This window comes from Solea solea, chromosome 11, assembly GCF_958295425.1.
Source record: "Solea solea chromosome 11, fSolSol10.1, whole genome shotgun sequence".
Taxonomy (NCBI): domain Eukaryota; kingdom Metazoa; phylum Chordata; class Actinopteri; order Pleuronectiformes; family Soleidae; genus Solea; species Solea solea.
In genome coordinates this window covers 23,497,520-23,516,255 of record NC_081144.1, presented here as the reverse complement: position 1 = coordinate 23,516,255, position 18,736 = coordinate 23,497,520, and the positions used below count along the sequence as shown (strand labels likewise).

Here is an 18,736-nt window from a genome sequence, read left to right as displayed (position 1 = left end):
GTAGAGCTCGAATCATTTAAGTTGCCTCTTAAGCCTCACAGGATTCCAGTGCCGGCTGACAGAAGAGGCAGAATGAAAACATGACTTTGTCAACATACAGATCACCATGTCGCTGCCGTATCTATTTCATCTACAGCCAAACAGCAGACTTCATTCCACACCCTGCTCTCCCAGCAAAGCCCCGTGAACAGTGTGATGTTTACATATCGTACCAGAGTTACTGCTGCTTACAAATGAGTCCCTGTGGGTGTATCACTGGCTGTGATCTCAGCAGCAGCAGAACCGGCTCTCGCGGTGAATGTGAATCCCTTGAAAGCAGTATTCGCTTGTCTGTCAGTGGCTTTGAGACGGTGGACATTTGTAGCGGGACAGCTGCTCCTTACACGTCTTTTGCAATGGGGACAAATGTTTGAGTGATTATAGAGAACTTCCAAGTGCACCGAGACGTAACTGCACGCCCAATGTGTGCTCGTTTGTTTATTTGTTTGTGGACAAACGCAGCAGATACATAGATAATTAGTTAGAAATCAATTCATTAAAATAGATGAACTTCCTTTTATGGGGAAGCCCACGGCCTACAGTGGAAAAGGGGACTTGGTTTGTAACCGGAGGGTTCAAATCCCGACAGGTAACAAGGGCTGGGGTTACACAATCTCCATTGATTGGGTTAATTGGACGAAAATGTGTCCAGTTGCCTTCATTTTAAGCACTTAACTCAGAGTTTGTGCGGACAGCAAGAAATCATTTTGTGTTTTCTTACTGTACGTATGACAATAAACTCTTTGAATCCTATAAATGTGGGTGTGTACGTGACTAGGTCGCCTCGGATGGCAGCCACGACATTTGGGTGCAGTGGAATCTAGTGCCATTCTGAGTTATATCCATAAAAATGCACTTTTGGGGACCTTTTCATGCACAAAAACTCTCCAATCTTACTGTAAATCACATCAGGACCTGTGATAATCGCGATCTGACCGAGTTTTAGTTTTATGATACGTTGAATTTTGCTGGAGTTTTACATCAGAGTGCGTTTGCCCCGTCTCTCAAATACAAATTTCAGACAAAAAGCCCTTGAATTTATGAACTTGCGTGCCCACTTTGTTGAGATTGTACCCGTTGTGTTTCGTAGAAACGTTAATTTTACTGACAGAATTGTTTTGAAAACGTGAGAAAAATCACAAAAGTGCATAGATTTCACACAAACATGTGCCGACTCATAAAATTTTACTTAACTTTAACCTTTTTCCAGACTTTTTAAGCACCCTGCACATTTTGTGTTCCCACAAGCCACGCAGCACAGACTTCTAACCAGAGAGACTTTGCCTTCCTTTGATCTGTATGCAGGTTACCATGGCAACCAAGCTAGAGGAGGTGCATGGAGATGTGAGGGTTGCCATTCATTCATACAGTATTTTAAATGTTCTTATTTCAAGTTAGCATATTATATTAACTTTCAATTTGCACACTTTGCACAGAACCTTTTGGTCAACTGATGTCCTATAGACTTAAACCTTGACTTGACTTGAGTATTATGCTGATGTTTCGATGCTTTGTGGAGAAAACGGCTTATTGTGCTGTGTATCAAACTATACATGACAAAGATAACATACAGTTTGATACTCAACATCTGAGCCGTCTCCAAAACCTCAGAGTCTCAGCGTCCTCTTTAGACATGAGAAGACGTGTCAGTTATACATAATGTATAAAAGGCTACACATGAATAAAATGGATGACCTTTTATACAGTGAGATATTTCTTGAATGTTCTTTATTTCCGTGCAACGACCACATTTTTTGTTGACTAATAAATGAAATAACTCACATTTTGTGAATCATTTTCAACACGTTTTATAAAAAAAATGTATAAAGCGAAAGACAAAAGCAGGTGCATTTTAAAGAAAAACACAAAGATGAAATCACAACTTCATACATTTGAACAAAAACTCTACATTATACATGTATTACTACAAACTGTATAAAAATAGCTTTTGGTAATACTTTTCTTTTTTGAATGAAAACAGTTTTCTCTGTTCATGAACGCTGTAATTGTATTTGCACATTTAATCTTAAACACTTTACAAAACGTCTGATGCATAAAAGGCATTTTTTTGTATTTGTATTTTGGTTCTGACTGAAGGGGAGCTGGGTTTTACCCAGTGTTTTTCTCACCCTTCGTCGTCTTCTGACGAAACATAATCTCCCTCCTCCTGCTCTGTTCCTGGAGGTGCCACAGCGCCACCTACACCTGAGGGGTTGGGACTGCGGTGAACTTCAGCTGTGGTCTGTGAGATCTCAGGAGCCGCTTCAATGTCGTCATAGTTTTCCCCCAAGTCGTCCACCTCGTACGTCACCGTGTCCGCTAGAGAGAAGACGAGAGACACTCTGGTTAGGTTTCTAACAAGAACTGTTTCATTCATTCATTTTACCAATATAATGTGTCCATGTATCATCATTATTTACAATTAAAGTTAGATTGAAAGTCACATGCTCTGGTTTTATTGAGAGAACTGAAGATTGACGGAGTTTAAAACCTTGTGTGGGATGAGACGTGAGAGGCTGAGCCTTCTCTGCTTCATCAATGTCATCGTACGAGCTGTGAGGGTCGTTCTCTGCGACCGCGACTTCAGCCTCGTATCTGACTCCTGCAACAACAATGACGACAACGTGATCAAACCAAACACAGACGCTTTTAATACGATTTCAAATCACATTATATTAAAATGTTTCATTTTGTAATGTAAAACAATATGTCTTTATAAAGCAAAATGTTTAATTTTATAATGAAAAAAATTATGTCATTATAAATATAAATATAAATAAATATAAATAAAGTAATCTAAAATTAAAGCAAAATATTTCATTTTATAACGTAATAAATTATGTCTTTTTAAAGTAAAATGTTTCATTTTGTAATGTAAAAAAAATTTCTTGATTAAGCAAAATGTCTCATTTTATAACGTAAATAATTGTCTTTTTAAAGTAAAATATTTCATTTTATAGCGAAAAAATGTCTATATAAAGTAAAATGTTTCATTTTATAACATAATAAATGTCTTTAAAAAGCAAAATATTTCATTTTATAATATAAAAAAGTTATGTCATTATAAAGCAAAATATTTCATTTTATAATGTAATTTTTTTTCTTTTTAAAGTAAAATGTTTCATTTTGTAATGTCAAAAAATTGTCATTATACGTAAAATGTTTCCTTTTATAAGATAATATGTCATTATAAAGCAAAATGTTTTATTTTATACAGTGAAATATTTCACTTTGTAACGTCGTATCAGTTCAAGATGGAAATGAAGAAGAGGACATTTTTCAGACTTACTTGAATCTTCCTCGTCATCATTTTTGCTGACTTCTTCATAGTCGCCACTTTCAAACTGAATTTCTTTTCTTGAAACTGTTCTGGCTTCTGTTAAAAAAAAGCATTAGACCTTTACCGATGATACGTGACAAAAACACCAGGCAAAGCATTCACTTATTCATATTATGTTACATTTAACAGTTGCAACATGAATCCTGTAAAATAGAAGCACTGATCACAATGTCTTAAATGGGAATAATATACAGTAAAGAGGTTATTGCAGAAACACTGGCCTCTTGTGGCAGAATGTGTCTAATACACAATTTGTTTCAGACTCATCCAGGCACTAAGTCTCCGTAACCCAGGTTAAAATAAAAATAAAACGAACCTTATGTGTTGCCTCATCAGTGTTTCATTGTAAGTTGAGGAAAAGAGCTGCCACAGCTTTTAGAACTTACACTTACACAATAAATAAACAAAATAAATAAGAGTTACTTCCAGGTCAAGTGAGGTCACTTCCTGTTTCAACCAGAGAGACTCTGGCCGTTTCTCAATATCCATACTTGTGCGTACTTGAGCGTACTTGCGTACTCCCGTACTTGTGAAAACGTCATCAGCCTCAGTCTAAGTTCTGTTCCAATTCTCAAGTAAGCGAACAGCGAGGACGGTTCTCATACCCGGAAATGTTCTTGCTCCGCCCATTTTTACCAAGTATGCATCGGAGGTGACTTAAGCGTACTTGCGATGGCCATGTATCCCAGAATACATTTCGGCGGAGCATAGCAGCAGATAATAGAAATATAAATCTGAAATAAATATTTTTCTGTGTCCCGGAACAAAGTTTTAACATCATTTGAGGCGAGAAATGAGTCATATAGAATTCAAACATGTGGTTTGTGTATGAAGATATGAAGTATTTATAGTTTGGCAGCGACGTTTGTCGGAGGTGATCAGCTCAGCCTCTGCGGACGTTCGGCGCTCACTGTGCCCGGCACAGAGCAGCGTTACCTCGGCCTGTCCTGATGAAATGATCCGCTGGCTCAGACGTCGCTGTCATTAGATGCTCGGTGTGATCCATAGATTTGTTGTTGACGTGTTATTTTGTTTTTAATGGAAACGTTTTGACCTGAAAGTTTGAAGGTTTGTATATTGTTAATGTTTTATTTATTTTAACTTTGAATTTTAGATTTATATTAAAGTCGAGATTTATATTTAAATATAATATGTAAATATTAGCTATGTATAGTATAGTATGTAGAGTAGTATATATTTGTACACGTACATATATGTCATACATACATATATATATATATACTACTCTACAATGCTGTAATATATCTATTTTCCACATTGTATTATTTGTATTGTATATTTTAATAGAAATAAATTAATAAATGAAGCCTCTAACAGACTCACCTGAAAACCTACAAACAGAAAAATGCCTCCAGTCATCGGTGAGTTTATTTGTTTATGGACTTGGGTTGACCACTAAGCCTCTTGTCTGTTAGCATTTCTCTGTTTTCCACTTAATGTCATATTAATAATGCTTTTAATAGTTATGCTAGCGCTCTCTGTGAGGCTCTTCGTTTGTTAGCATGTTAGCATTTGCTGTTTCTAGAGACCTTTTTTGTGTGCGCCTGTTGGGATTGACATGTCCCAATTAATTTAATGATAATAATAATAATGCATTTATATTTATGCATTTATTAGTTATCATGTTAGCACACACTGTTAGGCTTTTTGTTAGCATGTTAGCATTTTGATAATGATGATTATGTTGAAAATCATGTGTGTATACAGCTTTATCACTGATATAGTTTTAACAGTTCATTAATTATACTTTGACATTGTATAGGTTTGAAAGAAGGAGGAAAAGGAATTCTATCTTCTACAGAGTATGGTAGGATCCTGAACTTTATTTAAAAGTAACTAAAATGATAATTACTTCAAATTGGAACTGGAACAAGTTTGACAATGCATATTTTACTTGATTAAAATGACAATACATTGTCATATAATCGCTTTAATCCCCTAATCCCCAGCCTAAATCATAGTTTTTGGACAGTGGGAGGAAACTTGAGTAGCTGGGGAGAGGTTATGCACACACGGGATCTGAACAGATGACCTTCTTGCTGTGAGACAACAATGCTAGCCACTGTACTGCCATGTGGCCTCTTGCTGTAATCAACACAACATTATTATTTGGACTGCATATTTGTGTCGTACTATCCAAAGCTACATTTACGTCCTAAATTGGGAACATGAAGCAGAAGGAAACACTCACCTGGGTTTTTCCAGAAATTCTTGACTTTCTTCAGGATGCAGATTTGTATAAATATAACGATGACAATGATCAGAGCCAAACATAGTCCCACAGCCAGGATAATGGGTACTATGCTGGTAGAACTCTTTCTGTTATTTTCATCTGATTTGCCCTTATAACCTGAAATCAAACAAAACCACATGAAGCTTTCTGCTTTGGCTTGTGGAGAAGGACAAGTTTTTAATTTTAGTTTTTGTGATTCATGTCAATCAAAGCAGCAACTGGTGGAACAAGAATAAGAAATTTGGCGTGGTCACCGTTACAGTAGATGTGAGCGGGTATGACTCCTTTACAGGACCTCTTAGTAACGCAGTACTTGACGTCGTTGTGGTCGTCGGTGCAGTCCAGTGCCGTCTCCAAGTTTTTCTTGAATCAAAGTCAAACTCGTCTTAAAGTTCACCCTTTTCCATATAGTCGAGTAAGACAACAGTGTGGTGGAAACAGAAAGTCACAGGTTCCGATTTCCTCAGAACAAACATAATGGTATAAAAGAATATTTACCAGCCTTGTGTTTTCTCTTGTGTGTATTCTGTTGTTATAACCATCACAGCCGATCTCGTGGCACAGCTTTTCCATTAATGCCATGGAAAGGTTCAGGGGACACATTTCCTTCAAGCCATATCTAGAATTAATTAAAAGCTTGCCTCCACATGTTTCAGTCGTCGTGAAATTTACACTACCTGTGAAAAGGAAAATTGACATTGATTAATTTTCATTTGCATTTGGGAACAGTGCAAGTTTTAAGGAAATAGGCTTACAGTATGTGGCTTTTTTTTTCATGTCTTATCTGTCCACTCTGCCTAGCTAAGCCGATTTGACCCTAGCTTAGCACAACAAATGTGGGAGCAGAAGTTTAATGGTGTCACTGTGGTAGGACAAGATGGTCATTTGTTGTGGTGTTTGAGATTTAGGTCATCACATTTTTAAGTATAGCTTGCAAGGCTAGCTGCTCTGTTATACATAGATGTGTATATATATATATATATATATATATATATATATATACACATATATATGTGTATACATATAAACACATGCTCTTCATTCTATGGAACGGCAAAAATTACACATTACATGTGCAAATGGAATACAGCATATTTTCTGTAAAATAATCTTAAAACTTTGCTACCTACAGTATCTGTTTTAAACGGAGAATACATTCTTTAAGCCAAATAACAATGGTTCAATTAATAAAATATCTTAATATTTTTATTGTTTTTTGTCAGTATTAGGTTTTTACATCTGGAAACTGAAGTTCATGTCACTTTCTCATACCCTGCACCAAATCCCATTGAGAAATTTGTCGATTTTACATCACGGCACGCAGTAGTTGTTGATCCACTGCTGCCTCCATCAGTGAGTTCAAATGTGTTATTTTGTGAATTTGTTGTTTTAAAATCCTTCATTTGGATATATCATAGTGACAAAACCTTACGAAACAAGGTAGCGGCAGACCAGCAGCTCCAGTGTCCTTGTGTGCTAAAAACATGTGTTTTTGTCTATGGAGTTTGGTGTGGGAGCGTGAGTGTGATTACGCGAACCTTACCCACACAGCTAACAAGCACATAGCCTGTGTCACACTTTCCCTGGACTCTCTTGCACTGGCCAAGTTTATAATGGAAGTCATCACATTGGACATGGTAGTCCTCGTAAGAGAATGGCTGAATGCCAGAGGAGGAGTATTCGATTGCGTTGCCGCATTTCTGTTCTTGGCAAACTAAGTGTGCATATTTAAAGTTCCAGTTACTGTAACACACGTTCCTGCGATTAAGGGTTACATAACCGTTGCATTTGTCTGACAGGGTGACACGCGGCTCATCTAGGAAGGAAAGAAATATCATGATTTAACGTTAAAGGAGTACACGATAGTTGAACGGTATCTGTTTATTTCACTTTGTGTGACTATTAAGAGAAATGACAATCAAACAGTAAACTATAATTTACCTTCACATTCAATAAAGAGCTGCTCTCTCTGTGAGGACGAGGTCGATTTGTTTTCACAGTCCCAGATATTTTTGGGGGCCTCTCCACATCTGAAGCTTCCGTTCCAGAAGGGAAGCTGCTGCGATGTTTTGTAAACCTTTTTTGACTTGAAGCTGCCACATCTTAAGTCCTTACAAAGCCTCTTTCCTTCAGTTTCTTTCCAACCGTTGACAGCGACAGCACTTTGTCTTCCTTTGGAGTGAACAGATACGGCTCCACTGCAGGTCTCGCTAGCCTTGATCTTTCTCCAGTCTGAGATAAAGAGACGAGAGTTGATGAACTCAAAACAAAACTCACAGATTTGAGCCACTTAAAAGCTATATCTACACTTGCTGAAGTATGTGCTGGTTTATCTCACTGTGGATGACCTGTACTGCTTGGAAATGTTACTGCAAAGGAATATAATTGTGAGGGAACAAAGAGTTTACTGCATAGGAATGTGAAGGGTACATCAAAGCAATGTAAAGGTTACTGTGAAGGAACGTAAAGGTTGCTGCAAAAGTTTGCTCTAGGGGTGGCTCAGTACTATTCTATTGAACTTAGTCTTTTTGAGGAAAAGTGTTTCTACATAAAGAGTCAGATGCTGGAAAGAGTTTAGGTACGAGTGGTTTCAAATATAATTTCGAGGATAGAAAATATCGTACAAACCAGAGCAGATAAGTCCAGCAAGAGAACAGGGAGTGTTTGTAAAACTGATGTTACATGCTGATAATGACTTCACGCCAGTTTCGGAACACTGCACTTTTGAAAGGGTGCGAGTTGCCTCCGGTTTCGGTCCAAAGTATTCAATCCAATTGACCCCTTGGCCGCACTGCAGCTGCTCACACATGGTGTGTTGTGCCTGTTTTTGTTGAAGAGCATCAGCACACACGGGCAGCCACTGTCCTTCAGAGTGGACCTCCAGGTTTCCAGAACAGTTGTCTCTGGAGATGCTAAACCTGGGCATGACACTGCCTGTAAACGACAACAACAACAAAAGAGACACAGTTTTCAATTGTTCAAATGTCCATGTGAGGATTATATGAGAGTTTATAGATTCAAGGATTTGGAAGAAGAACAAAACACAGGAACCAAGCGGTTCCATTGTCTTCAGATACGAAGTTCAAAGTACCAACACTTTTTTTTACTGAGCGTAAAAACCAATCGATCTATCAACTTGTCAATCCTTCTGTCTGTCCTTTCATTTCGATCCATCATCCATTTGTTTATTTATTTCTATTTGTCAGTCTGTCCATGTCTTTCTCTATGTCCATCCGTCCATCTGTATGTCCATGTCTTTCTTTCTATCCAGGTTTCCTTTGTTTTTTTCTTTCGTTCTGTTGTCCACCCACTTCTTTCTTTCTGTCCACTCCTCCATCTGTGCATGTCTTTCCATCTAGCTGTCCTTAGTTCCATTTTTTCTTTTTCTGATGTTCACCCACTTCTTTATTTCTTTCCATCCACACACCATTCATTTCTTTTTATCTAATGTCTGTTCATTTTGTTCTGTTTGTCAAAGTTTGTCCATGTCTTTCTCTCTGTCCATGTCTTTCTTTCATTCTTTCGGTGCATCCATTTCTTTCTTTTTATCTGTCTGTTAATTTCTTTCTTTCTATCTGTCCTTTGTACCATTTCTTTCTTTTTTCTGTTGTCCACTCATTGATTTCTTTGTCTATCTATCAATCTATCAATCTATCTATCAATCTATCTATCAATCTATCTATCTATCTATCGATCTATCTATCTATCTATCGCAAACTAACTAGCATCTTTCTATTGCTAACTTTTTATCTTTCTATCAATTACCAGGTAGCTAGCTAACTAGGGCCTGTCTGTCTAAGCAGTTTACCTGAACAAACAACGTAAGCAGGTGGACACACGTGTTGTTCACTCTTCATGACGAAGCTGTAGTGTCTCGGACTCGTCGTGTGTTTCGTCTTGTACAAACTCTTGACCATCACAAATTCCTGTCCAGGTAGACGGTCGGCAGCCTGGATGGCGGTTCCGCAGCCGAGGCTTTGACACAGCTCCACCGAGTGTGCGTTTGTCCACGAGTCTGCACACACACCCCCACACCGTCCGTCCAGACACACACTCACTGTCCCCCAACACTTGTTTGTCATGGTCACTGTGATCGTTCCTGTGGACACAAAAACACAAGCGGAATACTTCTATTTATATAGTCAAGTATGACAATGTAAACTTCCTGTCAGGCCTCCTTCTCTGGCGCAGAAGAATAAAACATTTTATATAAATAAAAATTAATACCTGAATTAAAATGTTTTTTTTTCACAAAATTCACAAAAGATTATTTAAAAGAAAAACTGAACAAGCAGGACATGTTTGCTACCATTAATTCAGGTACTTGAGAAAGTGTCTTGTTAGTTTAGAAAAACTATAGATTTTTTATTAAATTATTAAATTATTCAGAAAAAAGAGCTGAATATTTTTTGTAGCTCAACGAATCAGAATAGCAGCATTAATAGATTTCTTCATGAAACATTATCTCAAATTCAGGGGAAAATTAAGTCTTTAATTTTGAAATATAGTAGAACACATTCAGTAATGTGAAAGTTGAAATAAATATTGAGCATATTTTCAGAAAATATTTAAATCTTTAGGAAACATGATCTAAGCAGAAATGTTGTTTTCTAAACAACATTTTGTTAACAGTTTCAGAAAAATTAATATTAACTTGTTAACTCAGAAAATGCAGGACAATTTTTGTTTAATTTATATTTAAAAAAAATTATTTTAATCTCCCTAGTTTGTCTTTTCCCTCCTGTCCCCTCTCTCTGTGTCCTCATTTCGCAGGATCCAGATTATATTATTATTATTATCATTATTAGTATTACTATTATTAGTATTCATATTATATAATTAAAGTCGATATCAGTTTAATTTTTTCTAAATCCTTTTTGTCCATTTTTCCTTTCACCCCAGCCTGCTGAGGCAGATGGCTGCACATCTTTAAGTCTGGTTCTGTCAGGAAGTTTTTTCTCTCTCCACTGATGCCTCTAGTGCTTGTTCATTGTGTGAACTGTTGGGTTTCTCAGCTCTCCATGTTGTTGTCAATGTACAGTGCCTTAAGATAATGTGTGTTGTGATTCGGCGCTATAGAAATACAATTGAATTGAATTAAAGTTTTATATAATTTATTCAGGAAAGATTGTTCAGAAATGGATTTTTTCAATTAATTGAACAACATCTTGTTCATAAAAACCACAGCCAGAATTTTTTTTTTTAAATTCTGTTAATTAAGAATAACGGAGCCATATTTAAAAAAAAAAAAAGAATGTACCAAAGTAAAACATTTATTTGGACCTTCTCTATGACCTTTAAGATTAAAAATAACAATAAAAAAATGTATAGATAAATAGATATTTTTAACCATGTTACCTGAGCAGGTGACGTTTGCTATGGTGTGTTTGTGGTCATGTGAATTTGCGGCAGCATCGCAGTCAAACAGAGACGTGGCGTCGGATGAGCAGTTGTAAGAGTGATCCCAAACCTGAACGTCAGCGGTGGCGTTCGGGGCCGAGAATTTTAACGCCTTCCCACAATGCACCTGCTTGCAAACAGCGTCCGCTGACTCTTGGGTCCACGTGGTCGCGGACCCGGACAGCCAGTGGATGTCGTTGCCGCTCACTATCCCCACCGAACCAGAGCAGGAATTATTCAGAATCAACACCTTGTGGTCTGACAGGAACAAGAGAGGAGGAAGAGACAGATTAGTGTATAATAATAATAGACCCAGCCCCCAAACTTAAAAAAAACATTTGTAAAATGTTTTAAAAAAAACAATGCTTGTTGTTAAATGTGGAATAATGAGCAACACAATCTATTTAAAATTAAATCTAAATAATGAAAACAAAGATTCAAAGATTGTTGAGATCCCTGTATTTTATTTTAAAACTCACATTCAGCGTGCAATTTTCAATTTGTACGTTTTTAATGCCATTGTTTTTGATATTATACATTTAGATTGTTTTTTATTTTAGTTATAACTTCTAGAATCAGTTGAATGCCTGTGTTTATTATAGACTTACTTTACACCTTGATCTGCTGCCCCCTGGTGGCCAAAAGGGCGCACATTTATTTTCCTTCTCTTTTTTTGTGTATTGATAGTTTTAATGTCTTTATACACTGATGTTAGTGTGATATTGTCTTTTTTCTTTACACTTTAATGACAGTTAAAGAATAGAAACATGTAAGAACAAAGACTCACCGTCACAGGTTATCTTCACTGCTTCTGTCCCAGATGCTTTTTTAGACGTTTGTGTAAAACACTCAGAAATGCTGGAAGTGGTTTTGCTGCAGTTTAATGTCTGGGTGAGAAAATCCCCCGAGCTTCCGCCGAACTGTTGCTCAGGACTGTCGCTCTTTTGTCTCGGTCCACAGTGGATTTGTCTGCAGACGGTGTCCGAGTTGTCATCTGTCCACTGATCTGTGGACACTTGTTTCCAACTGCCCTCGTACAGGACCTCCACTCTGCCCGCACACTTTCCAGGAGCGTCCGCCAGTCTCACGTCTAAACTTTCTGCACCGGAAGAAAAAATATGAACAAACACAGACGGAAAGAAAAATAACTAGGACTGCACACAGTCATTACAGGGCCCTCACGTCCAGATGCAAGTCGGGGAGTGCAGCAGTTCCCTGACCTCACTTTTGAATCTTATTGGAAAATGACACTAAAATCCAAAATGGCCGACTTCCTGTTGAGCTGAGGCCACGGTTACGGTCAACTTTTTTGTTCGTCTTTGTCTATAACATCTTTCCACCAAGTTTCAGGAAATTCAGTGGAACTCGATGTATGGAAGTTATAGGGCACTTTATGTTTCGTGGCGAATGGTCGAAATTTACCAAAATGCCATTTTTAATCTGCAAAACCTTTCGATAACTTTTCACCTTTGTTGTGTCTAGTACAAATTGTCGTGTTTTTTTATGTCTGTTCAGCAAACGTGCACAGACGTGTTCGCTCATTTACATAGGGTGCATATCGCCAAAAATGCAAACCAAAATCCAAATTAGCTGACTTCCTGTTGAGTTGTGGCCATGGTTACGATTGACTTTTTTCTTCTTCCCACCATGTTTGGGGAAATTTGATGGAACTCAATTTCGTCTCCGTTTTCACCTTAGTGGGTGCTTTAGAGCCCTAGAGCAACGCATGGGTCTACTATGCCAATATCGCATTTTCACAGACCTGACCTCCATGCCAAGTTTCAAGAGTTTTAATGCACGTTAACCCCCTAAAAAATGACCGGAAAAAGACATTGATATAATAATAATAATCTGAAGGAAAACAATAAGCTCCTCGAACACATTTGTGCCAGGAGCTTGTTTCAGCCCCTGCCATTTGTGGCTCGGGCCTTAAATATCTATTATTATTATATATATTATATATAAGTATCTTTCCTGTTGTATCTCACCTGCGCAGACGACGTAAGCCGTGGTGGAACATTTCATGCCTTGGTCATGTATGGCCTGACAGTGCCACAGTGACGACTCGCTGCCTAAACAGCGGACGTTGTCCATTATTCCTGGTCCCGTAGACTTTTTCTCATAACTGATCACCTGGAGAGAAATATACCTTCATATCACAGAACATTACAGAGACTCTAATGTTTTAATATTGAGCCATGAATGAAAGCTCACTTTGCCACAGTCCAGCTCTCTGCAGGTCACCTCAGCTTCTTTCATGGTCCACGTGGAGGCGCACACAGAGTACGTCGCTCTGTTCACTTCCATGTGAACGGTGCCGTAACATCTGCTGGCTTCACCACGGTCCATCAGAACCACTCTGACGCTGTCTGTGGAGAACAGAGTCAGGTATGTGATTCTGATGATTAAATCGGCGTTCTCTAACACACACGATTCAAATGTTCAGCTCGACTTTAAAGATTTGAATCAGGCTTCACTCGGCTCTCAGCCCATTTCTTGGCATATAAATCAGGCAGTGGGTGGAGTTCAGTGACACTTTAATCTGTCGACTATTTTCTCAATCAGTTACTTGTTTGGTCCATAAAATGTCAGAAAATGGTTTAAATGTTTTTTTTAATCAGTGTTTCCCAAACTTCATAATGATGATGTTCTCAAATGTCATATTTTCTCCACAAAATGATATTATTCAGTTTGAATTAATCCTTTGTACAAAAGAGGATTGGGGACACATGTAAAAAGTAAAAAAAAAATAAAAAGGAAAGAAACAAAAAAAAACACCCTGAATGAGATTCAGTCAGGATTCTTAGATTTCAAGTCAGATATCTATTCTGGGATTTTATGTCAGAATTCTTAGATTTTAAGTCAGAATTCTATTCAGAGATTTTAAGTCAGAATTCTTAGATTTTAAGTCAGAATGTTTAGATTTTAAGTCAGAATTCTATTCTTAGATTTTCTGTCAGAATGTTTATATTTTAAGTCAGAATGTTTAGATTTCAAGTCAGAATTCTATTCTGGGATTTTATGTCAGAATTCTTAGATTTTAAGTCAGAATTCTATTCAGAGATTTTAAGTCAGAATTCTTAGATTTTAAGTCAGAATTCATACATTTTAAGTCAGAATTCATAAATTTTATGTCAGAATGTTTAGATTTTAAGTCAGAATTCTATTCTTAGATTTTCTGTCAGAATGTTTAGATTTTAAGTCAGACACCTTTTTTTTAACAACTTTTAATTTAAAAGTTGTTAAAAAAAGAAAATTTGAGATTCAAAGTCTGAATTTGACTTTTTTACATTTTTCTCACAATTTCCCCCCCCCCCCCCAAAAAAAAATCCCAATTGTGGCCTATAATCCTCTTCTGTGTTAGGATTCTGTGCCTTTGTTATAAGAAGCAAATACATTTGAAAGAAATGTTCAAAGAAATGTTTTAATTATTTATTAAAAGGAACTCAAAAGTAGCAAAACAGTTAACGACTAATTTATTAATTGATTTTAACCCTATTTGTTTCGCACTTTTTATTGTGCCTGTGTCAGATGTCACCAACTTTAAAAAGGAAAACAAATTCAAAATTCAACAAGATGATTGCATATTGTATGTTTGTATATTGTAAAATGTTCAGCCCTAATTGAACTGACTTACCTGAGCATGTCAGCTCTGTCCCATTGAGACTGAGTGAAGAACCACAGTTCATCTGCCGACACCAATCATCAGGACTGCTTACATTTTTTTTAAAAGGAACCCATTTTTCTTGTTCCTCCATTTCCAGCTGCCCAGAACACACACTCACACTCTGTTTCTTCTGTCTGTTTCTTCTGAGCTGCAGTCGCTCATAACCTACAAAACAAACCACAAGAAAATATCGAGTATTGTATTTTTTTGTTCTTCACATCGTGGTCAACATTCCTCAGCTCCACTCCGATCACAAACCCTGGTATATTCTAGGGATGAGAATCGGTATCATTATTGGACCGATACTGGTCAAAATCACTGGATCTGATATCGGAAAGATAAAAATGTAGAATCCGATACGATCCAAAAATCATATTTCGCAAACGTAAATCAAAATCAGCAAAAGCATTTTAGCTGAGCCATGTTTGGGCCGTTTATTTCCTCCTTTTAGGGAGAACAATATTTGTGACACAGTTGGAGAATTGTCTTTGAAATGACTCAAATGTGTTATTCTAAAATGACTATCTGAATAATATCAGTAGATACTTAAGTTTTTACATCATTATCGGGCACAAAAAAGTGAAAAATCCTTAGTTTATAAAGTACAGAACAGTATTTCTGATTTTCCTCCATGTACCACCAGGGGGAGCTCATGTACCACTGGTGTTACAGTACACGTTATCCAGGTACGTTAGTCTGACTAAGACTAGCTCGATTTTAGTCGGACTTAAATGACATTAAGAAAAACAAATTATTGTCTTAGTCCGGATTTTTAACATCTGTAAACACTGTAGGTCACAACACACGTGTGTTCGTGTGTGTGTGTGTGTGTGTCAGTGTTTGTTACCTGTGCAAATGACAGAAGCAGGATGTTTGCACTCGGTCGACTCCTGAGTCACACACTGCCACAGATTATTCAGAGGCTGAATGTTTCCACAGTCCAGCTTCATCTTCCTGGACTTTGTAAACTCCTTCCAGATCATCCAGTTGTGCACAGCTATCTCCTTAGATTTGCCACAGCCGAGGCTTTCGCACACATAATCCGCTTCTTCTTTACCTTCACGTCGGTAAAATAATCATTATCGTGGTAGTAAACCCAGCACGGTAACACTTTACAATTAAACATTAATTAACAATAGATAACTCTGTTATGAGAATTTAATTAATGTTTTTAACTAACCGCTAACACAGCCGCTGTTGATATCAGTAAAAACTGTTAACTGACATTTGTTAAATAAGTAACTTGTAAATGTCTTTATTAAGTTAACATTTCTTAGTAGAAAAACAAGTAGAAAATGTGTTTCCCTGAAGTGAAACTTAACTAGGATTTCATAAATGTACAGACTAAGCATTACTCAACTACAATTAAGGATTTGTTAACCATTATTACCCTTTTATTAATGCTCCGTGTGGTGCCTATTGTTAGGTAGGAAACATGTCCGACAAATATTTAGTATTGTTGTGGTTATTTAAGCATTTAAGCAAAAAGCATTAATGGTTAATAAATGCTGATTCAGCAATTCCATTAAGAGTTAGCTGGTGTTAATGGCAGTTTTGTAAACCTTTAAAGTATTTGAGTTAATATCTTGATTTACCTGAATAACATTGTTAAATATTTAGCTGAAACGTGAATTAACAGTTAGTAAATGTTTATTACAGAATTAAATAACTACCATCAAACAAAGGTACTACAAATGGAAAATGTAATTACCACCTATTGATGAAGTATATTAATAGGTAATTAGAGGAGTCAAAAATAAAGGTGTATATTGGAATCCTAAAGGGAACTGATTTTTAAGAAATTTAATAAAACAGTCAATATGAAGTCAGTTACAATAATAATGATATATTCAGAATATTCAACTTAACAATAACAATGAAATTGGAAGGGATTGACCATGTTCTCAGATTAAGATGTGTACATTAAATTGAAAGGAAAATTCAATATATGACATTTTCAAAGACAATGTTGGTGGATTTGTTGGATTAAACTGCCATAAAAGTAGGTAATAATTGTGATAAATTAAAGAAAACCAAAAATAATACTGTGTGATGTTAAACACTTACCCCAGTTTTCAGCACAAAAGTAGCCTGGCTGTTTTTTCCCGTCGACTGAGAACGTAAGAGCTCCAGCACATTCAAACCCGTCCAGGGAGATTTCGATTTTATCTACAACTGCAGTCACACAGTAAAAACAGTGTTAGCACTGTTAGCCCGCTTGTTTCACAGAATATCTGACAATTTAAAGGTGTACGTGTTCTTAAAGGGAACTGTTTAGGTTATTTGTAGTGAGGTTCTATGAGACATTTTCACATTATTAACACTTGGGACACGCTCGCTGATAAATTGGCGGCCGATATGGACAGAAAGCAAACAGTAAACAGGTTTTAGCCGCACAACAAAAGATTCACCTGTTAAAATCTGTGTCCGTTTAAGTCTTTCATATCTTAAAGAACACTTTTGCCACATCATCTCTCTGTGAGACAAACATTTTTGGCTGGAAACTGAAGTTTGTAAAATGCTCGCTCCCTCGCGCCAAAGTCCATAGAGAAAATCAGCGTTTTTAGCTCACAGAGACACAGACGCTGCTGGTTTACTGCTGCCCCGTGTGGTAAGTTTGTGTCACTGAGGTGAATCCAAACAATGGATTTCAAACACAAAATTCACACAATAACACATATGAACTTAGTAATGGAGGCAGCAGTGGACAGACAGCTTATGTTTGTTGTGATTTTAAAAATGCTGATTTTCTCTATGGACTTTGGTGAAGAGGACCAAACGCATTACATATACTAACTTGTTCTTAAGATGTTGTAAGCTGAATAAGGTGTTTTTATAAGTGTCTATGTCCAGAAGTCAGTGTTGATAATAAGTTAATATCTCATATAACATATAACAAACCAGCACTCTGCCTCTAGACAAATGTAGTAAAATAAAAGTCGAGTCTCACGTGAGCATTTGATTTTCTTCACCGTATCCTTGAAGTATTGGCTGACTCCTAGACCGGGATAATCGCAGTCAAACAAATGATTCTCGGTCCCGTTGCATTTCACTTCGTTGAGCCACACGTCCCCGGACGGCTTTGGCACGTCCTCTGTGGCGCCCTCCACTGGAGTCCCACATTGAGTGCTTCTGCACACCACCTCCTCCGTGGCTCTGTTCCAGTCCTGATCCCCGACGATGCCCCATTTGTTCTTGTATAAGATTTCAACGTGACCGTGACATGGATGCTGTCCACCGCGCAGAATCAGCCGCATACCTGCAGTTGTACGGAGGTTGTAGGATTATTATGGGATGTATAAGGGCAATGGGTTTGTTATTGTTGTCCATGTCTTAACTTTTCCATGGAAACATTTTTTATTAAAGCATTTTAAAAAGTTTATGAATATTGTCTGCTCAGTCTAGAAATTATGACGGAGCATTAACGACCAAAGTATTCAAATAAAACCAATAAACTTGACTCTTATTGTACATATTATAGTTACTGCTGTTCCTTTTACATAAATCATTTCTATATTTGAGCTTTAAGCACCTGCATACACATTATGTCCACATATTTTTTCTTCATGAAGATTATTTTTATTTTCTTACTTTAATTCTATCTAATTAACATTTTTTAATTAGATTTATATATATCTATATATACATATATATATTACCTGCGCGCTGCTCTATCTTGCCGTGTACGTGTGAGATCAGCAGCAGCTCAGTGTGAGCGATGAAGACGAGCAGGAACCACATGTTTGTTTCAGCTAAGACCCACAAGAGTGAGACAGGAGAGACTTCAGCACAGCTCTTTTTATTTGACAGGGACGTGTCGATGAAAAAAGAGCTGATCTGTGTGTGATTGACGTCGAGATCGCAACTGTGCAGGAAGGATAAATAACAGCTAGTTATTGATTTTTGTAATAACTACATAGATTCTACATTTTTAAGAAAAACAGCTCAATTTAATAAATTACTACATTTTGATGAATATCTTTCAGTAAAAACACAACCGCCTTGTTGTCTTGTCTTTAAAGTAAGTAACTAAGTT

The 18,736-nt window shown here is 37.0% G+C and overlaps 1 protein-coding gene across 1 annotated transcript; it reads right to left on the bottom strand.

Annotated features, from left to right (window-relative positions):
- Window positions 1–2,164: 2,164 nt before the first annotated feature.
- Window positions 2,165–18,475, bottom strand: LOC131468226 (scavenger receptor cysteine-rich type 1 protein M160). Its single transcript, XM_058642251.1, has 19 exons — window positions 18,360–18,475; window positions 17,651–17,959; window positions 16,768–16,875; window positions 15,548–15,757; window positions 14,671–14,865; window positions 13,248–13,402; window positions 13,022–13,166; window positions 11,821–12,132; window positions 10,992–11,291; window positions 9,442–9,732; window positions 8,262–8,567; window positions 7,575–7,865; window positions 7,177–7,449; window positions 6,132–6,310; window positions 5,888–5,996; window positions 5,592–5,750; window positions 3,329–3,415; window positions 2,531–2,641; window positions 2,165–2,358 (listed from the first exon to the last, which is right to left on the bottom strand). The coding sequence occupies exons 1-19, from the start codon at window positions 18,439–18,441 to the stop codon at window positions 2,165–2,167; spliced, it is 3,816 nt and encodes a 1,271-aa protein (XP_058498234.1). The 5' UTR covers window positions 18,442–18,475.
- Window positions 18,476–18,736: the final 261 nt, after the last annotated feature.